The sequence below is a fragment of the Didymella exigua genome (genome assembly GCF_010094145.1).
Source record: "Didymella exigua CBS 183.55 unplaced genomic scaffold M421scaffold_10, whole genome shotgun sequence".
NCBI lineage: Eukaryota > Fungi > Ascomycota > Dothideomycetes > Pleosporales > Didymellaceae > Didymella > Didymella exigua.
In genome coordinates this window covers 681262-694590 of record NW_022984784.1, presented here as the reverse complement: position 1 = coordinate 694590, position 13329 = coordinate 681262, and the positions used below count along the sequence as shown (strand labels likewise).

At 56.4% G+C, this 13329-nt stretch overlaps 5 protein-coding genes across 5 annotated transcripts; 1 reads left to right on the top strand and 4 right to left on the bottom strand.

Annotated features, from left to right (window-relative positions):
- Positions 1-110: 110 nt before the first annotated feature.
- Positions 111-4143, bottom strand: M421DRAFT_129446 (SET domain-containing protein). Its single transcript, XM_033587365.1, has 3 exons — positions 3618-4143; positions 453-3543; positions 111-401 (listed from the first exon to the last, which is right to left on the bottom strand). Exons 1-3 carry the CDS (start codon positions 3957-3959, stop codon positions 298-300), a joined length of 3537 nt encoding a protein of 1178 aa, XP_033450028.1. The 5' UTR covers positions 3960-4143; the 3' UTR covers positions 111-297.
- Positions 4144-5308: 1165 nt separating this feature from the next.
- M421DRAFT_419561 (6,7-dimethyl-8-ribityllumazine synthase) lies at positions 5309-6479 on the bottom strand. Its single transcript, XM_033592161.1, has 2 exons — positions 6287-6479; positions 5309-6173 (listed from the first exon to the last, which is right to left on the bottom strand). The coding sequence occupies exons 1-2, from the start codon at positions 6327-6329 to the stop codon at positions 5590-5592; spliced, it is 627 nt and encodes a 208-aa protein (XP_033450027.1). The 5' UTR covers positions 6330-6479; the 3' UTR covers positions 5309-5589.
- Positions 6480-6660: 181 nt separating this feature from the next.
- Positions 6661-9249, bottom strand: M421DRAFT_419559 (glucosamine-fructose-6-phosphate aminotransferase). The gene is made up of 2 exons (XM_033592160.1): positions 8691-9249; positions 6661-8557 (listed from the first exon to the last, which is right to left on the bottom strand). The coding sequence occupies exons 1-2, from the start codon at positions 8996-8998 to the stop codon at positions 6784-6786; spliced, it is 2082 nt and encodes a 693-aa protein (XP_033450026.1). The 5' UTR covers positions 8999-9249; the 3' UTR covers positions 6661-6783.
- A 409-nt stretch (positions 9250-9658) lies between these two features.
- M421DRAFT_129328 (uncharacterized protein) lies at positions 9659-10573 on the top strand. The gene is made up of 2 exons (XM_033587364.1): positions 9659-10520; positions 10567-10573. Exon 1 carries the CDS (start codon positions 9948-9950, stop codon positions 10398-10400), a length of 453 nt encoding a protein of 150 aa, XP_033450025.1. The 5' UTR covers positions 9659-9947; the 3' UTR covers positions 10401-10520; positions 10567-10573.
- A 374-nt stretch (positions 10574-10947) lies between these two features.
- Positions 10948-13281, bottom strand: M421DRAFT_60021 (uncharacterized protein; the record flags this gene model as incomplete). Its single annotated transcript, XM_033595740.1, has 2 exons — positions 10948-11115; positions 11167-13281. The coding sequence occupies 2 exons, from the start codon at positions 13279-13281 to the stop codon at positions 10948-10950; spliced, it is 2283 nt and encodes a 760-aa protein (XP_033450024.1).
- Positions 13282-13329: the final 48 nt, after the last annotated feature.

Here is a 13329-nt window from a genome sequence, read left to right as displayed (position 1 = left end):
AATCGTACAATGTGGTTTGAAACACCAAGTGCAATGCAAGAAAGGCCAAGCTTGATAGCCTCCGGATGAAAAAGACACCCACCCCCCTTTCCTGTCAATAATACATTGTGGGATCGTCTTAAGATATGTGAAGAATGAGTAACGCCGTCGAATGCAACCTCTTCCAAATAATCTCGGCTTCGACCCTGACCGTAAATAACATCCGTCTGATAATGTTGAAGAAGCGCTCAAGCGCGACGGCGATTGCGCAAGCGTAGTTGAAGACAGTCGTACTCCATGGAGAGGAAGATAGTGCGATCAGTTGAGGAAGCCCTTGCAACCGATGGAGCCGCAAAGACAGGGAATGCGGTCGGTAGCATCCATCTCGCGTTCGAATTTATAGTCGTAGGTGAGTTCCTCGTCTGCAAAACATTAGCATGGTTGAGATACACGATGCGGGGGACCAAGTTTACCTTTGCCGATATCGCGCAACGCATAGATGACGATGCGCTTTGAGTTGTCCACCCGAATAATCTTTGCTGTACAGTTTGGTGTGCAGCTGTGATTGATGAAACGCGCAATGCCACCCATTTTCGTAGCATCGATGACCGTATCTTCGTCGATACGGAAGAGGTAACTAGAACCAACACCCTGCATGTCATACTTGGCTTCACGAAGATCTGCAACTCGTTGTCGCACTCGGTCACCGACATACTCGATAATCATATCGTTTGCAACAATGTTTTCTTCGGCGTACAACCCCCAGTTGTGGATTGCAGAGCGATCAAACTTGACGAGCTTCTTGCGCTTCTTCAGCTGATTGAAGCGCAAAGCATCACCATCAGCACCGGAAACCTTAGAGATGTTGATATCGTTGACCATGCGTCGGTTGTTGGCACGGTTTGCGCGAGAGTTGGCGGTCGATGTCTTCTGTGAAGCAGTCGTGAACTTGAAGCCCTCAACAGAGATGGTCGACTTGTCCTCCTGCTTGGCTCGCCGTTGACGTTCCTCACGCTCCTTAACGACACGAATACGATGAGGCAGGTACTTCGACTTCTCAGACTCGCGGATCTTCTTGACGCCTTCGGTCCTGGCTGATCCCGTAGAGTTTGGCAAATAGTAGCCTTCGATCTTGGTCTCCTTGCGTGACACGCCTGCCTCGCCGGAGTTATTGAGGTGCTTGATCGATTTCTGCTTCCAGGCCCAGGACTGCGCGTCTTGGATCTTGGCGGCCTCGATTGACTGCATGGCAATCTTGAGGTTCCTAAGATCTTCTTCGTCTTTGAGCATGTGTTGCCATCCGTCAATGTCCATCACCACACTGAGGTCATCCTCAACAGTCTTGCGTGGTTCGTCTGAGGATACCCCCCAGTAGACGGAGTTCTGATCGTCATCTTCTGGTGTCTCTTCAGCGACGGACACTTCTGTAACGATCTCAGGCTTCTTGACTCCAGCAAGCTCTCCCTCGACGGCGTCAGCAACTTCAGCAACTTCTTCTTTGACCTCTGCCTTTGCAGCCTTGACCTCCTCTTGCATCTGCTTCTTGGTCTTCTTCTTCGGTTTGGCGGTACCCTTCTTTGCTGGTGCAGGTGCTTCCTTCTCGGTTGTCTCAACGGGTTTAGACGCGTCGTCCTCATCGGTGATGATAACCGTAGGCTCGAGTTTGTCTTCTGGTGGTGTTTCCACCCCAAAAATTGCGTCCGCCTCTTGTTCGATCTTTCGCAGTCGCCTGAAGCCTTTGAGTGCTTTGTCCGCTTTCTTCCAGATAGGCGAAGAACGCGGGAGGATAGCAAGAACTTGTTCGAGTTCTTTCTCTGCCATACTTTCGGGGTCTTTGTGAATACAATGGGCAAGCAAACTCCTGGCATGTGTGTCGTCCATCTCCTCGTCGCTATCCTCACCCCAACCTGTCTCGATACGCCGCCGCTTTGCGCGGTGGGCTCTTGAAGACTCTTCCTCATCTTCGATATCAGTGGAATGGGCACGGCTGATTGGTCGGCTCTCTTGCTCTTCTGTGCCTCGTGTAAGAGTACTGCGGCCTTCGTCGTCTGACTCTTCCGCCGGCTCGAACATTTCCAGCATCTGTCGATGCAAACCACGCGCAATCCTTGGCTTTGGCGCGGACGCCTTCCTCCGCTCATCTGCGAATGCATTGACAACGCGAAGGGGCTTCTTACCCCTCCTATTATGGTCAATAAGTCCAAGCGCATTGCGACCACGTCGTCCAGCGAAGCCCCCATTGCGTCCTTTGGGAGTCGCCGCGGCGAATGGATCCAATGTGGGTGTTAACATGTTGTTTTCCTTGATCTGTGGGTCTTGGATGTTGAGCTTTCGGCGCTTCGCAGCTTGGCGTTCTGAAGACATGATGTCCAGCAACGCAGGGCCTGCGATGCGAGATTTGATGTCTCCAAGTAACTTTTCAGACAACTCATGCTTGAGTTGATCAAGTGCGGCTAGGACAGGGTCGAGCGAGTCAGCCCTTTGCTTCTTCTCAAACTCCAGGTCTGCAGCCTCTTCCTCAGCGATTCGCTCTTCGATAGCCTTTCGCTTTTTGTCCGCAAGGACCCTCTCTGGGCTCGGGCTTCGCTCATATTGTGGGTCACCGTACTGGTTGCATTCCATGTTCATCACGTATGTGAACAATGCCTGCATGTTGCATTCACGGAAGCATCGTACGGTCTCGTCTTCTCCTCGTTTCGACTCTTCGAACGTGACATAGTAACCAGTCTGATCGCACCGAACTGCACTCCATTTGAAGGCCTTCAGACGTCTCTTGAGATGGTCGACGGTTGTAGCCAATACTGGTACGTATTGGTGAGCGATGAACAGATAGGGTGTTCGCTTCATTGTGGGCTTGATCGGTTCGCGTTCGATGAGGTGGGACAGTGCTGCCTTGCGCGACAAGGGCTCTCGAGGCATCGATATCGGTATCGGCGGGCGCGTGCCTTTCCCGGAAGGTCCTTTAGGCACGTTTGCTGGCAGATCGAAGCTGGCAGGGGTAGCGGGTGTTGAGACTTTAGCTGATTGTGCAGCAAGCCTGGTCCGCAGCTTATCCTGCTCCTTGCGAGTCTGCTGCACCGCCATAGCCACAAGCTTTGCGCATCTTCTTCCTTCGCGATCTGTGTGGATCCTTACTGGATGGGTGCCTGTACCAATTCGCTGACCCGTGCCCTCCTTCTCTGCGCGCTTCGCTGAGTTTGATGCTTTGACCGACGGTGTATTGCGCATGGGCGCAGAGTCGCGAAACTTGACAAGACAAATTCCCAGAGGACTGCCATTATCTGGATGGACCTGGTTCTGCAGCTTCTCGACCTCGCCATACGTAGAGAAGAAACCCCGCAATTGCGCATCCGCTGTCAGTGGATCAAAACCAGTGACTACCACCTGCGTTGCAGGTCCGGGACCGCACGAAATGCGCGCATCGAAAGCGTACGGTTTCGCAATATAAGGCGCCATTCGCAGCTTCGTCTTAGGTGCAGCTGGTCCCACGGTCTTGATAGCATATGCGCCCGTGCTGTAGCCAGCTATGGCAAGACGGGGATCTGGAGGCGGAGATGGGTCGCCCTGTAACACAAGTTAAGTTAGCCTTAATGTCACAGGGCGACCACATCTGGTCATATCGATTGTAACCTTCATACCTTATCCAGTATTTGCTTGTATGCCGGCGGTCGTGATTGACGGGCCTTCTTGTCTAACTTCGAGTCGAGGAGCGGGTCGTATGTTATGCGTTGGCCGAGTGCGCCATCTGAAGGAAAGATTGATGTCCGCGTCTCGGGCGGTGTATTTATGGGTGTGATGGTGTCGGTGCCATTGGCAGGCGCGCTCGACGGCGCTGCACGCGAGGCGGCAGACGTTTGCATCGTTTCGTATGAAGATCTCGTGGACCGCGGACTGGCGAGCTTGCCAGGCGGCGGAGACGAGTCTGTATTGGTCAAGGGTGTGAGAGCTTGCAGTGTTATCCGTTGGTCAGAACGCGACATGGTGCTTGGTGTCAGATGTGTCTTCGTGGAGGCGCAGAGGCGACGGAAGCAGTGCTGGTGTCCAGGTCGCAGGCGTTCAGCAGGGGGTCGGACCGCCGCTCATTGTTGACAAGTGAAGACGTGCTGTAAGGTGTTTGGGCCTGAACGGGCGCTCGTCGGCATACGACGCCTTCACCTTCGACGACGGACCTGCTGCAATCTGCGCGACACGGATGTGGATGTCGCTGTGCCTTCTGGTATGCACAATGTGTCTCTCCCGCGGCGCAGGCTCACTGCCAGTGCTCGAATTATCAATCGTATGCTGCAGAGGCGCACCAAAATGATTGGCGTCCGTTTGATCAGCAGCCTTTCTCGCGCGCCATTACTGCATTAGGAGTCGTGGTGTGTTGCGGTTGAAAACAATATCGGACGCGGTGCTGGACTCGGCGGCCCTGCAGGGCTGGAAAGGATGAGGATCCACACGCGCGCTCGACGCGGTGAGAGACGTGCCGGCGACTCACGGCTCGCACGATGCAGCTGAGACGGGTCGGATAATGGAAAGATGAGCCTGGCGAGCACGCAGCAGCACTTTACGGAGGCAGACGGCTGGCGGCAGGCGGGTGATGGCTTGTAAGAATGTGAGGTCTGGGTCCAGCAGCGGCGGACGCTGGAGCGCGCACGGGCTGCACTTTCCCAGACCTGCCCCTGGCCGACGCCGTCTCTCAGCCAGCGACGTGCACTCATCACCAACTCAACAAACAACGCAACATATCGATGCACCCGGGAAGGGGTCGCGCACACTCCTGCATCTCATTCTACACCGCGAACATGCTCTAGACTTCCTCGCCATCTACGCGCACCATGGCTACGCACGATGTGCTTCACAAGTGTTGTTCAGCCCACGACGTCATCGCTCCCCGCACCGACCATTCGTGCCAGGACTTACATGCGTCTGACCGAGGACTCTGGGGCCTGACACGCTCTGGCCGACACTACGACGGCGCGGTCGTGCTAAGATGTTGACATGGCTCACGTGAGGGTCGCTGTCTGCTTTGGCCAGGCGCTGGCGCACACGACCCCAGCTAAACGACTGCTGACTATCCAGGAACAACGAAACAGAGCAGAGGACGATCATACGGCAGTGTGCATCGTGACACGCCTAATTTCTACTGCGGCCGTCACAGTTAACGCGACAACAAATTGATATTGCTGGTCATCGGTGGGCCGCGAATTGGCTGCTCAGCCCGTGGGTAGACTCCAAGACAACAAAAGACCGCCCAAGTCATATTGGCCTAGGCTCACAGCCAGGGCATTGAAATGGCTCGAGAGAAAACGCGTCCACTCGAGTTTCACAACTTCGAAAGTTTTGGATTGTGGGCAGTTAGACGTGTTCGATCTGCACCTGGAGTGGAGATGCATTCGAGGATCAGCTCAACGAGGCATTCGTACCCCATCTGTCTGCGACTACACAAGGTGCCAGAAATACGACTGTTGGAGTGCAAGTCGGTCTTGCCGCACCAGTAGTAGTCCTGGCCTGTCTTCAGCTCAATGCGGCCGTGCCACATCTTGGTGTCGTTTTCCAGTTTCTTCTTTCCTAGTTCGAGTATATTGTGGTATCTCGTAGTCACTCGCAGTGTCCCGTGTCCCCGACCTAATCAACAAACTTGCCCTCAACCCACCCCTTCCTCTTGACACCCAACTCGACCGCCGCACTCCCCCAGTCCTCGCCATGGTTGTGCCCCTCATTCTTCCCCGGCCCCGCAATCCCCGCCCGATACAAGCCCTGCTCCTCACTGAGCAATGTGAGCAGCCCAAAGATAACTGGCACATTGCCATCGAGTTGCAGCTTCATCAGCCCATGGCTGACCGCATCCGCAATGTACTCGAAATGCATCGTCTCGCCCTTGATCAGCACGCCAATCGCAATAATCGCATCGAAAGGCTGTGTGCTCTTCCCCCCCTCTGGTGCAACGCTCAACTTGGTCAGGTCGCTCGCCGAACCTAACAAGTCGGCGGCAGCGCCCACGACCCCGCCCGTGGAGCTCTGCACTTGGGACGCAGAGTACAGCTGCTTGACGGCGTAGGGCAGCTCGTACGAGCCGGGCACGGATTGGATTACGATGTTCTCGTCGCGCACGCCCGCAGCCTGGAGCGCTTTCGTGGTGCCGTCGAGCAGCGCGGTGATGAGCGTTGTGTTCCAGCGGGCGTGAACGATGCCAATGCGGAGGCCGGAGCCTAGAGGATGTGTCAGTGAACGAAAGTGACGGAATGGGAGAGTGCAGTGCTGTCCGTATTTCCATGTGCTGCTGCTCGATAAGAAGGCGCGGAGGCGGGGGAGGGGCACGCACCATCGTAGCTCTTGGGCTCGCCGGGACCTTTAAGGATAGCCATTGTGTTGTTGGTTTGGATGTGAAGTGCTGACGGAGGAACACGGTATACGGGCGGTTGATGTGCGGGGAGTAGCGATCGGTGCCGTTGCTTGGACAGCTGGAATGCAGGAACGGCGCTGGTCAGCGCAAAGCGAAGCGGGGCAGGAACGGCAGGGAACGGCAGGGATCGCGTCATGGCACAGGGGCCTTGTTGCTGTGTCTTCACATGAAACAATCCCAAGCAGATCACCATCTCAAATACGAGCCAAAACAAAGCCGTGTAACAGGTTCAAGTACCTAGTAAGAAATTTTGTTCATTTCGGACTTGTGTTGACCCTCTTGGGTGCAATCGTGCCGCTCCATCTAGATGATCGTAACATACGCTCTGTCCAAGAGCTTTCATAACACCGTTCAAATCCATACATATCCAGACCAATCTACACGCCAATTCCAACAACACTGCAGAAGCCGCTCGCTTACTCGACGGTGACTGACTTGGCAAGGTTACGAGGCATGTCGACGTTGACGCCCTCGGCAACCGCCATCCAGTAGGACATGAGCTGCAGGGGAATGACGTTGATCAGACCCTGCAAGCAGTCGACGTTGCTAGGAACCTCGATCTTGTCGGTCTTGTCTGTGGGGAACTCGGGGTCGTCCTGGTTGCAGATGATGATCGGTCGTCCGCTGCGGGCGATGACCTGCTGGTAGGCGTTGAGCGACTTGGCGAAGATGTCATCGCGGGTGAGGATCATGACGATGGGCAGGTTCTCGTCAACGAGGGCAAGGACACCGTGCTTGAGCTCTCCGGACATGACGGCCTCGCAGTGAAGGTAGGAGATTTCCTTGATCTTCAGGGCACCCTCAAGAGCAGTAGCGTGCTGGGAGCCACGGCCGAGGAGCAACAAGCTCTTCTGGTCCTTGAAGCGCTCGCAGAGCTTCTTGATGGGCTGATCGAGCTTGAGGACCTCCTTGAACTGCTCTGAGATCTTGGAGAGACCCTCCATGATCTCCCCGCGCCTCTTAGTCTTGGAGGCACGGTCCTCGCTGAGAGACAGCGCAAACATGACCATGCAGACGAACTGCGAGGTGTAGGCCTTGGTGGAGGCGACACCGATCTCGGGACCGGCGTTGATGTGGACACCGCAGTGGGTAAGGAGGGAGATGGAGGAACCGACATTGTTGACAACACCGACGGTGAGGGCACCGCGCTCCAAGCAGTAGCGGAGAGCCATCAAGGAGTCAGCGGTCTCACCAGACTGGGAGACGAAGACGCAGGTGTCGTCACGGAAGACGGGGGCCTTGCGGTCCAGGAAGTCAGAGGCCAGCTCGACAGCGATGGGGATCTCGGTCAGCTCCTCGAAGATACCACGGACAGCCATGCAGGAGTGGAACGAGGTACCGCAGGCAATGAAGATGATCCTGCGGCAGCGACGGATTGTGGCAAGGTACTGGCGGAGACCACCGAGTGTGACGGTCTTGTTCTCGACATCGAGACGACCACGCATGGCGTTGACGACCGAATCGGGCTGCTCGAAGATCTCCTTCTGCATGAAGTGGTCGAAGCGGCCCTTCATGATCTCCTGCAGCTGGATCTCCAGAGTCTGGATAGCACGGACGTTGGAGGTGCCATCGTCCTTGTTCAGGCGGTGGATGTTCAGCGAGCCCTCGTGGATGTGTGCAATGTCGTCGTCCTCGAGGTACAGGACCTTCTTGGTGTGCTCGACGATGGAGGCGGGGTCGGAGGAGAGGAAGAACTCGGTGGGCATGGGGGCGCCATCGTCGGAGAGGAAAGCTCGCGACTGCGAACGGTGGAGGAGGGACTTGTCAGGAGGAGCGAGGAGGTTGTTGCTCTTCTTCAGGGCAACGTTGTGCGAGGCGCTCTCGGCGGGGAGGGCCGTGTTCTCGTCGTTGTACTCGACATCGACGAAGTCGACCTTCATCTTCTTCTGTGTGCGGACACCGATGACGAGGGGCGAACCCTTGCGGGCGGCGACGACCTCATGGGGGTAGTGGATGGACTTGATCAGGAGACCGAAGGCGCCCTGCAGCTCCTTGATGACGGCCTTGACCAGCGAGGGGAAGCTGAGGTCGGGGTGCTCTGTGTAAATGTACTTGGTGAGCTTCGCGATAGCCTCAGTGTCGGTTTCGGTCTCGAACTTGTGGCCCTTGCTCTCAAGCAGGGTCTTCAGCTCCTTGTAGTTTGTGATGATTCCGTTGTGGACGACCGAGAACTCCCAGTTGGGGTCGGACCTGCAGTCACACGAGTCAGTCCGCTGTTCTCGGAGGTATGCGTGCCACGGCGGGGTCGGCCAGCCCGCAGCGCTCAACAGCTGCAGCTCGACGCGCTACGAAAACGCTTCAAGCCGCTAGAGACTGTACGTACCTGTGGGGGTGGCAGTTGACGCGCGAGGGCGGGCCGTGGGTGGCCCATCGGGTGTGGGCAATACCGGCGTGTGAGTCGAAGACCTTGTTCAGGTCGAAGTTCTGCTCCTCGACGAGCTTCTTCAGCGCGGCGACCTTGCCGACCTCCTTGACAGCGAAGACCTCGTTCTTCTTGTCGCCATCGACTGCCAGACCCGCCGAGTCGTAGCCGCGGTACTCGAGACGTGCCAGACCTGTGAGGAGCTGTGTCAGGAGCTGTTCCGCTGTCCAGTGAGGGGGGTGGGGCTGTTGCTGCACTCGCTTTTGCATGCGAATTGCAGCTCAGTCGCACAGCCACGTACCATTGACGAGTGTGTCGAGAATGTACTTCCTGTCCTTCTCCACCAGGTAGTTGATGTACCCGAAAATTCCACTGTCACGTCGTCAGCCTGTTGCCGCGCCGATCGGTGCTCACAGTAATGCAGAGCGGGGCAGCTCGCTTCGGACTTACCACATGTTGAAAACGAATGAACTATGAGAGACGTGAAAGGGAAACGATCGTAAGGCGTATAGTAGAGTGAGGTGCTGAGCAATATGCAGGGAGAGAGGTTCGATGGAATGAGAGGAGCGAAAGAGCGGTCGGTGGTCGTGATATTTGTATCTGAACAGGCCAAGCTTGCAGCGCTCCACTCTTCTCCATATCTATCCCCGACTAGCCATCATCGCAGCGTCTCGCATAACCCGGTGGCGCCCTGACGCTAGTCACACCACCCTTTCATCTTGCCTGTCGTGTCTCAAGCGCTGATACCACCTCAGCATTGCCAATCCATTCCTAAGAAGACGCCTCCTATTCCCCAAGACGTCATGGCCCGGTTCCGAGCCAGCTGCCCGCCACGCTGCGGAGGGCGTGGCTGTTGTTGTTCGTGATCTGCCGCTACGTGTATTGATGCTCAGGGACGCGAGGCGCAGCACCTAAACATAGCAACAGCTCGCCCGTTGACTACATTTTTTCACACCACGCTTGAGCACTTTCCCTCCACGCTGCTATTTGCGCCGCATCAATTCTCGTGTCCAATAGTGGCGAGCATCGCTAAGGCCGTTGAGCGTGCCATGGGTTGCTGACCGTGGTTTGGAGGGCGTGTTTCTAATTACGCCGTGCACTGCTGGCCGAAAGCAGCTGCGAAGCTACGTCAGCAGCACTATCCATGTCAACATTGTCGGCAACGAGCCCGCGGACAAGGACTTCGGGGTATCAGCCTTTGTGTTCTGGTGAGTAGGTATGGAGGTACACAGTACCCAGTCGTATTTGCTTCACTACTGGCGCCTTGCAAACATGGCAAGAATCACGGCATGTCTCTGGCCAAGTCGAATTGTTGTCACGGGCCCCACTATCTGCGATTCATGCCGCCATACGCTTTACATCCATGCACTGAACCAGAGCTGTGAAAATGGCTACCTGTGCCTGAGCAGTCTCTGCTGCACAGCTGTTACCAACGTGCAAGCCTGTCCCGCACCGAGCGCCCCTGAACGCAGAACTGCAGGAAGTTCAAAACGTGGTGGCTTGCCATGGTCTGACAGCCTAGATAGTAGACAGCTGCCTGTCAGCCCGTGTATCTCGTTCATATTGGGGAAGGCTGAGGCGATGTCTGCTTGCACACATGCACGCCCTGCACGTTCCACCCCACGAGACGATAGTCTAGCACATACAGCTCTCGTCACAATTGAACGGTGAACGACGCAGTAACGCAGTCACGCAGGACACTACTGCACGCTTCCCCGTTGCATGCCGCTAGCACGCCGTGCATCTCACGCATCTTCAGCCGCGAGGCAGGCTTGCCGAGACAGCATCCAGGTGAGGTTTTGAGGCCACATTGCGGGACGATGCTGACTGCTGCGAGGCTCCATGTGCGGCGCCTTGACGGATTATTGTGGTCGAGTTCGCGTCAAGGCGGTCAGGTGGCGCGCGCTACTGTCAGCCGCACAGCCTTACAAGCTGGCCGATGGCGGGTCACGTTTGGCGAGCTGGAGCCGCTACGGGTTGCGTAGCGATGTAGCAATGTAAATTGTGTTTGTGCAGCGAGTGTTGGTAGACGTGAGAGTATGTTTGCTTATGAGGATATGTATGAAGGCACAGCGAGCTGCGAGCCGCGCGGGCCTGTACCGGTCTATAGACCATCTACAGCGTATGCCCAACCAGTCCGACCAAGGACGTATGATACAATGAAACCAATTCTCCTGATATATGCAATGAGGGATGTGTGTGACAATTGACGATGCGCTCATCGACCGTCACAATACCCGGGGGCCTTGGGTTTACCTCCAGCAACCCAGCTCTGGATGGTGAGAGATGTAGTGTAGACCATGGCGACCGCTCCGACGATACACATGAGGACATCCAAGATGCGTGCGATTCTCGTCCGTGCAACAGCCCTGTAGTGCAGCATGGGCTGTGTACATGTTAGCAAGGACAGCGCCTTATAAAGAGCAGGTGAACTTACGGGGTAGATGAAGACCAGCGGGATACAAGCAAAGCTACCCACGAGACTGACAAACTTGTCAAGGTCACCAGCGCCCGCCCACGCGATACAAGCGCACAGCACGACCATGAAGAAGCGGAAGAAGTTCTTCTTCCACTTGATGAGTGGGTTATACTTGCCCGTCCTACTGAACAATTGCTGGCTGGTGATCTCGATAGCTGGGTAAATCTGCAGTGGTGTCGAGAAGAGGATGGCGAGAGAGTAGATGAACTGCACAGCGTTGACAAATTTGTTGTCCTGCGGCATGTTGAGCAGAACGACGGTCTTGGTCTTGGAACCGAACGCGGCGTAGGACAAGGCTCCGGCGCTGACGAAGACGACAGTGATGAGAATCATGACACCTCCCAGAACCTTGGGGAATTTCTTGGGCTCCTTCATGCCGCTTTGGATGGGGATGATCAGGCCAATACCTTCGAACGTGAAGATGGCGGTGCCGATGAAGAGTGTCCAGTCGTTGGGGTTGAAGTTCGCAATGTCGGAGATGCCGCCTTGGTGAACGATGGTGAACAAGTCGTAGTAATACAGGTAGCCAAGACCCAAAAGGATGAAAGCATCAGCAATAAGCGCGAGCTTTTGGATGTTGTTGATGTTGCGGTAGAGCGATAATGGCAGGAAGACGACCATCTGCATCAAGATCATGTACTTGATGTCGATGAATGTAGCGCAATTTGTGACGGCCAAGACAAATGCTTGGAGGTTCTCAGAGACAAAGACGATGTAGGCGGAGGAGAAGCCTATCTGCGAAATGACGAGGGAGAAATTGACCAGATTGCGCATCCACTTTCCGTACAGATGGAGGCCCATGTCACCAAACGAAGCTTCGACAGCCAGACGGGTGTCGACAAGAAGAACGAAGCAGAAGTATGACAGACCTGCCACAGCCAGCAGAACCACGTTGGAAAAAGCCATACCTCCGTTGAGAAACGCTCTGGGAAGGAAGAGAACACCAGTACCGACAAACGACTTGAGCAAGAGCAGGGCGGCACCCGTTGGCGTGCCTTTGCCCTCTGGCTTTGGCTTTCTCTTCCTCCGCTTTCCAGGCGTGGCAGGTAGAAGGCCACTCGATTCGCCGTACTCGCGGTCGTCTTCAGAGTGCTCGCCAGAGTCGAAGGCGTCGGAAGAGAAGTACTCGTCTGGGCCAAGAACCTCGTCGTCGTCTTCGAGCGACTCGCCGGCAAAGTGGCCGTAGAGGGTCAAGAACTCAAGGAAGTTGCTAGTGAAGGGCTGGGGCCGTTGTTGGGCGGGTTCGCCAATGGTACCGTAGCCAGAGGGGCCAGGTGCAGGCGACGGGCTGGGTGCGTTCTTGCGCAGATACTGGCGACGGAAGCCTCCGGGCTGTCGAATGGACGAAGCGCTGATGTCGTTGTCGTCGTTTGTGCGGGAGGCGTGGAAGCTCTTACTGCGGGCCATCTTGCCGCGCTCCTCGGCAGCCTGCTGTTCGCTCCACCTGTAGATCTGCCTCGTGATGTCGCCGCCCTGCAGCTGCAGGCTGTTGAACTCCTCGTCCTCGTCCTCGTCTCCTCTCCTGCTCTGAGACTCGTCGTCGATACCGCCCCGGGCCGATCTGCTGGGCGACCCATACTGTCCCACCAAGTGCCGGCGCACAATCTCAGGGTCTTCGTAGGGCACGGGCGAGCGACCGCGGCCGTCGTAGGAGCCGAAGTTGCTGGGGGGTTTGCGGTCAGGCGCAGCGGCGCTGATGGCCGGCGACTGCGGCGTGGCCGACGACGTAGCAGCGAACTTGGGCGGGCTTTTGCCGAGCGACTCCTTGAGGGCCGAGGACAGGGCTGAGGTGCCCGGCCCTGGGAGCGACGCCTTTTGCTCGGCGCGGCCAGGCAGCGGAGTCTGTATGGGCACAGGAGAGACGTCTTCGAGCTGCGCAGGCGTCGGGACCTGACCAACCGCAGGCGTGCGAGACTGGATAGAGGACGGCACTGGCGAGCTCGCCAGTCTTGCCGTCGATTCGGCGCGGGGAATCGACTGCGCAATCGACTGCGAGGGCGAGCTGCGGCCAGAGTCCCTCGAGGAGGGGACCGCCTGCGGCTTCGTCGACGACTCGAGCGGGTCTTTCGCCATGGCAGCTGTCGATTTCACGTCTGTCACGTGCTGTCGAGGGCTCAGCTC

Bases quoted from the DNA above. Each gene is read 5' to 3' on its own strand.
- M421DRAFT_129446 (XM_033587365.1), bottom strand. From the start codon at position 3,959: ATGTCGCGTTCTGACCAACGGATAACACTGCAAGCTCTCACACCCTTG. The intron at 3,544-3,617 runs GTATGAAGGTTA...CTTGTGTTACAG, and splicing joins ACAAGCAAATACTGGATAAG to GGCGACCCATCTCCGCCTCC. The intron at 402-452 runs GTAAACTTGGTC...AATGTTTTGCAG, and splicing joins GTTGCGCGATATCGGCAAAG to ACGAGGAACTCACCTACGAC.
- M421DRAFT_419561 (XM_033592161.1), bottom strand. From the start codon at position 6,329: ATGGCTATCCTTAAAGGTCCCGGCGAGCCCAAGAGCTACGATG. The intron at 6,174-6,286 runs GTGCGTGCCCCT...CACATCCTCTAG, and splicing joins CGAGCCCAAGAGCTACGATG to GCTCCGGCCTCCGCATTGGC.
- M421DRAFT_419559 (XM_033592160.1), bottom strand. From the start codon at position 8,998: ATGCAAAAGCGAGTGCAGCAACAGCCCCACCCCCCTCACTGGACAGCG. The intron at 8,558-8,690 runs GTACGTACAGTC...GTGTGACTGCAG, and splicing joins GTCAACTGCCACCCCCACAG to GTCCGACCCCAACTGGGAGT.
- M421DRAFT_129328 (XM_033587364.1), top strand. From the start codon at position 9,948: ATGGAGGTACACAGTACCCAGTCGTATTTGCTTCACTACTGGCGCCTT.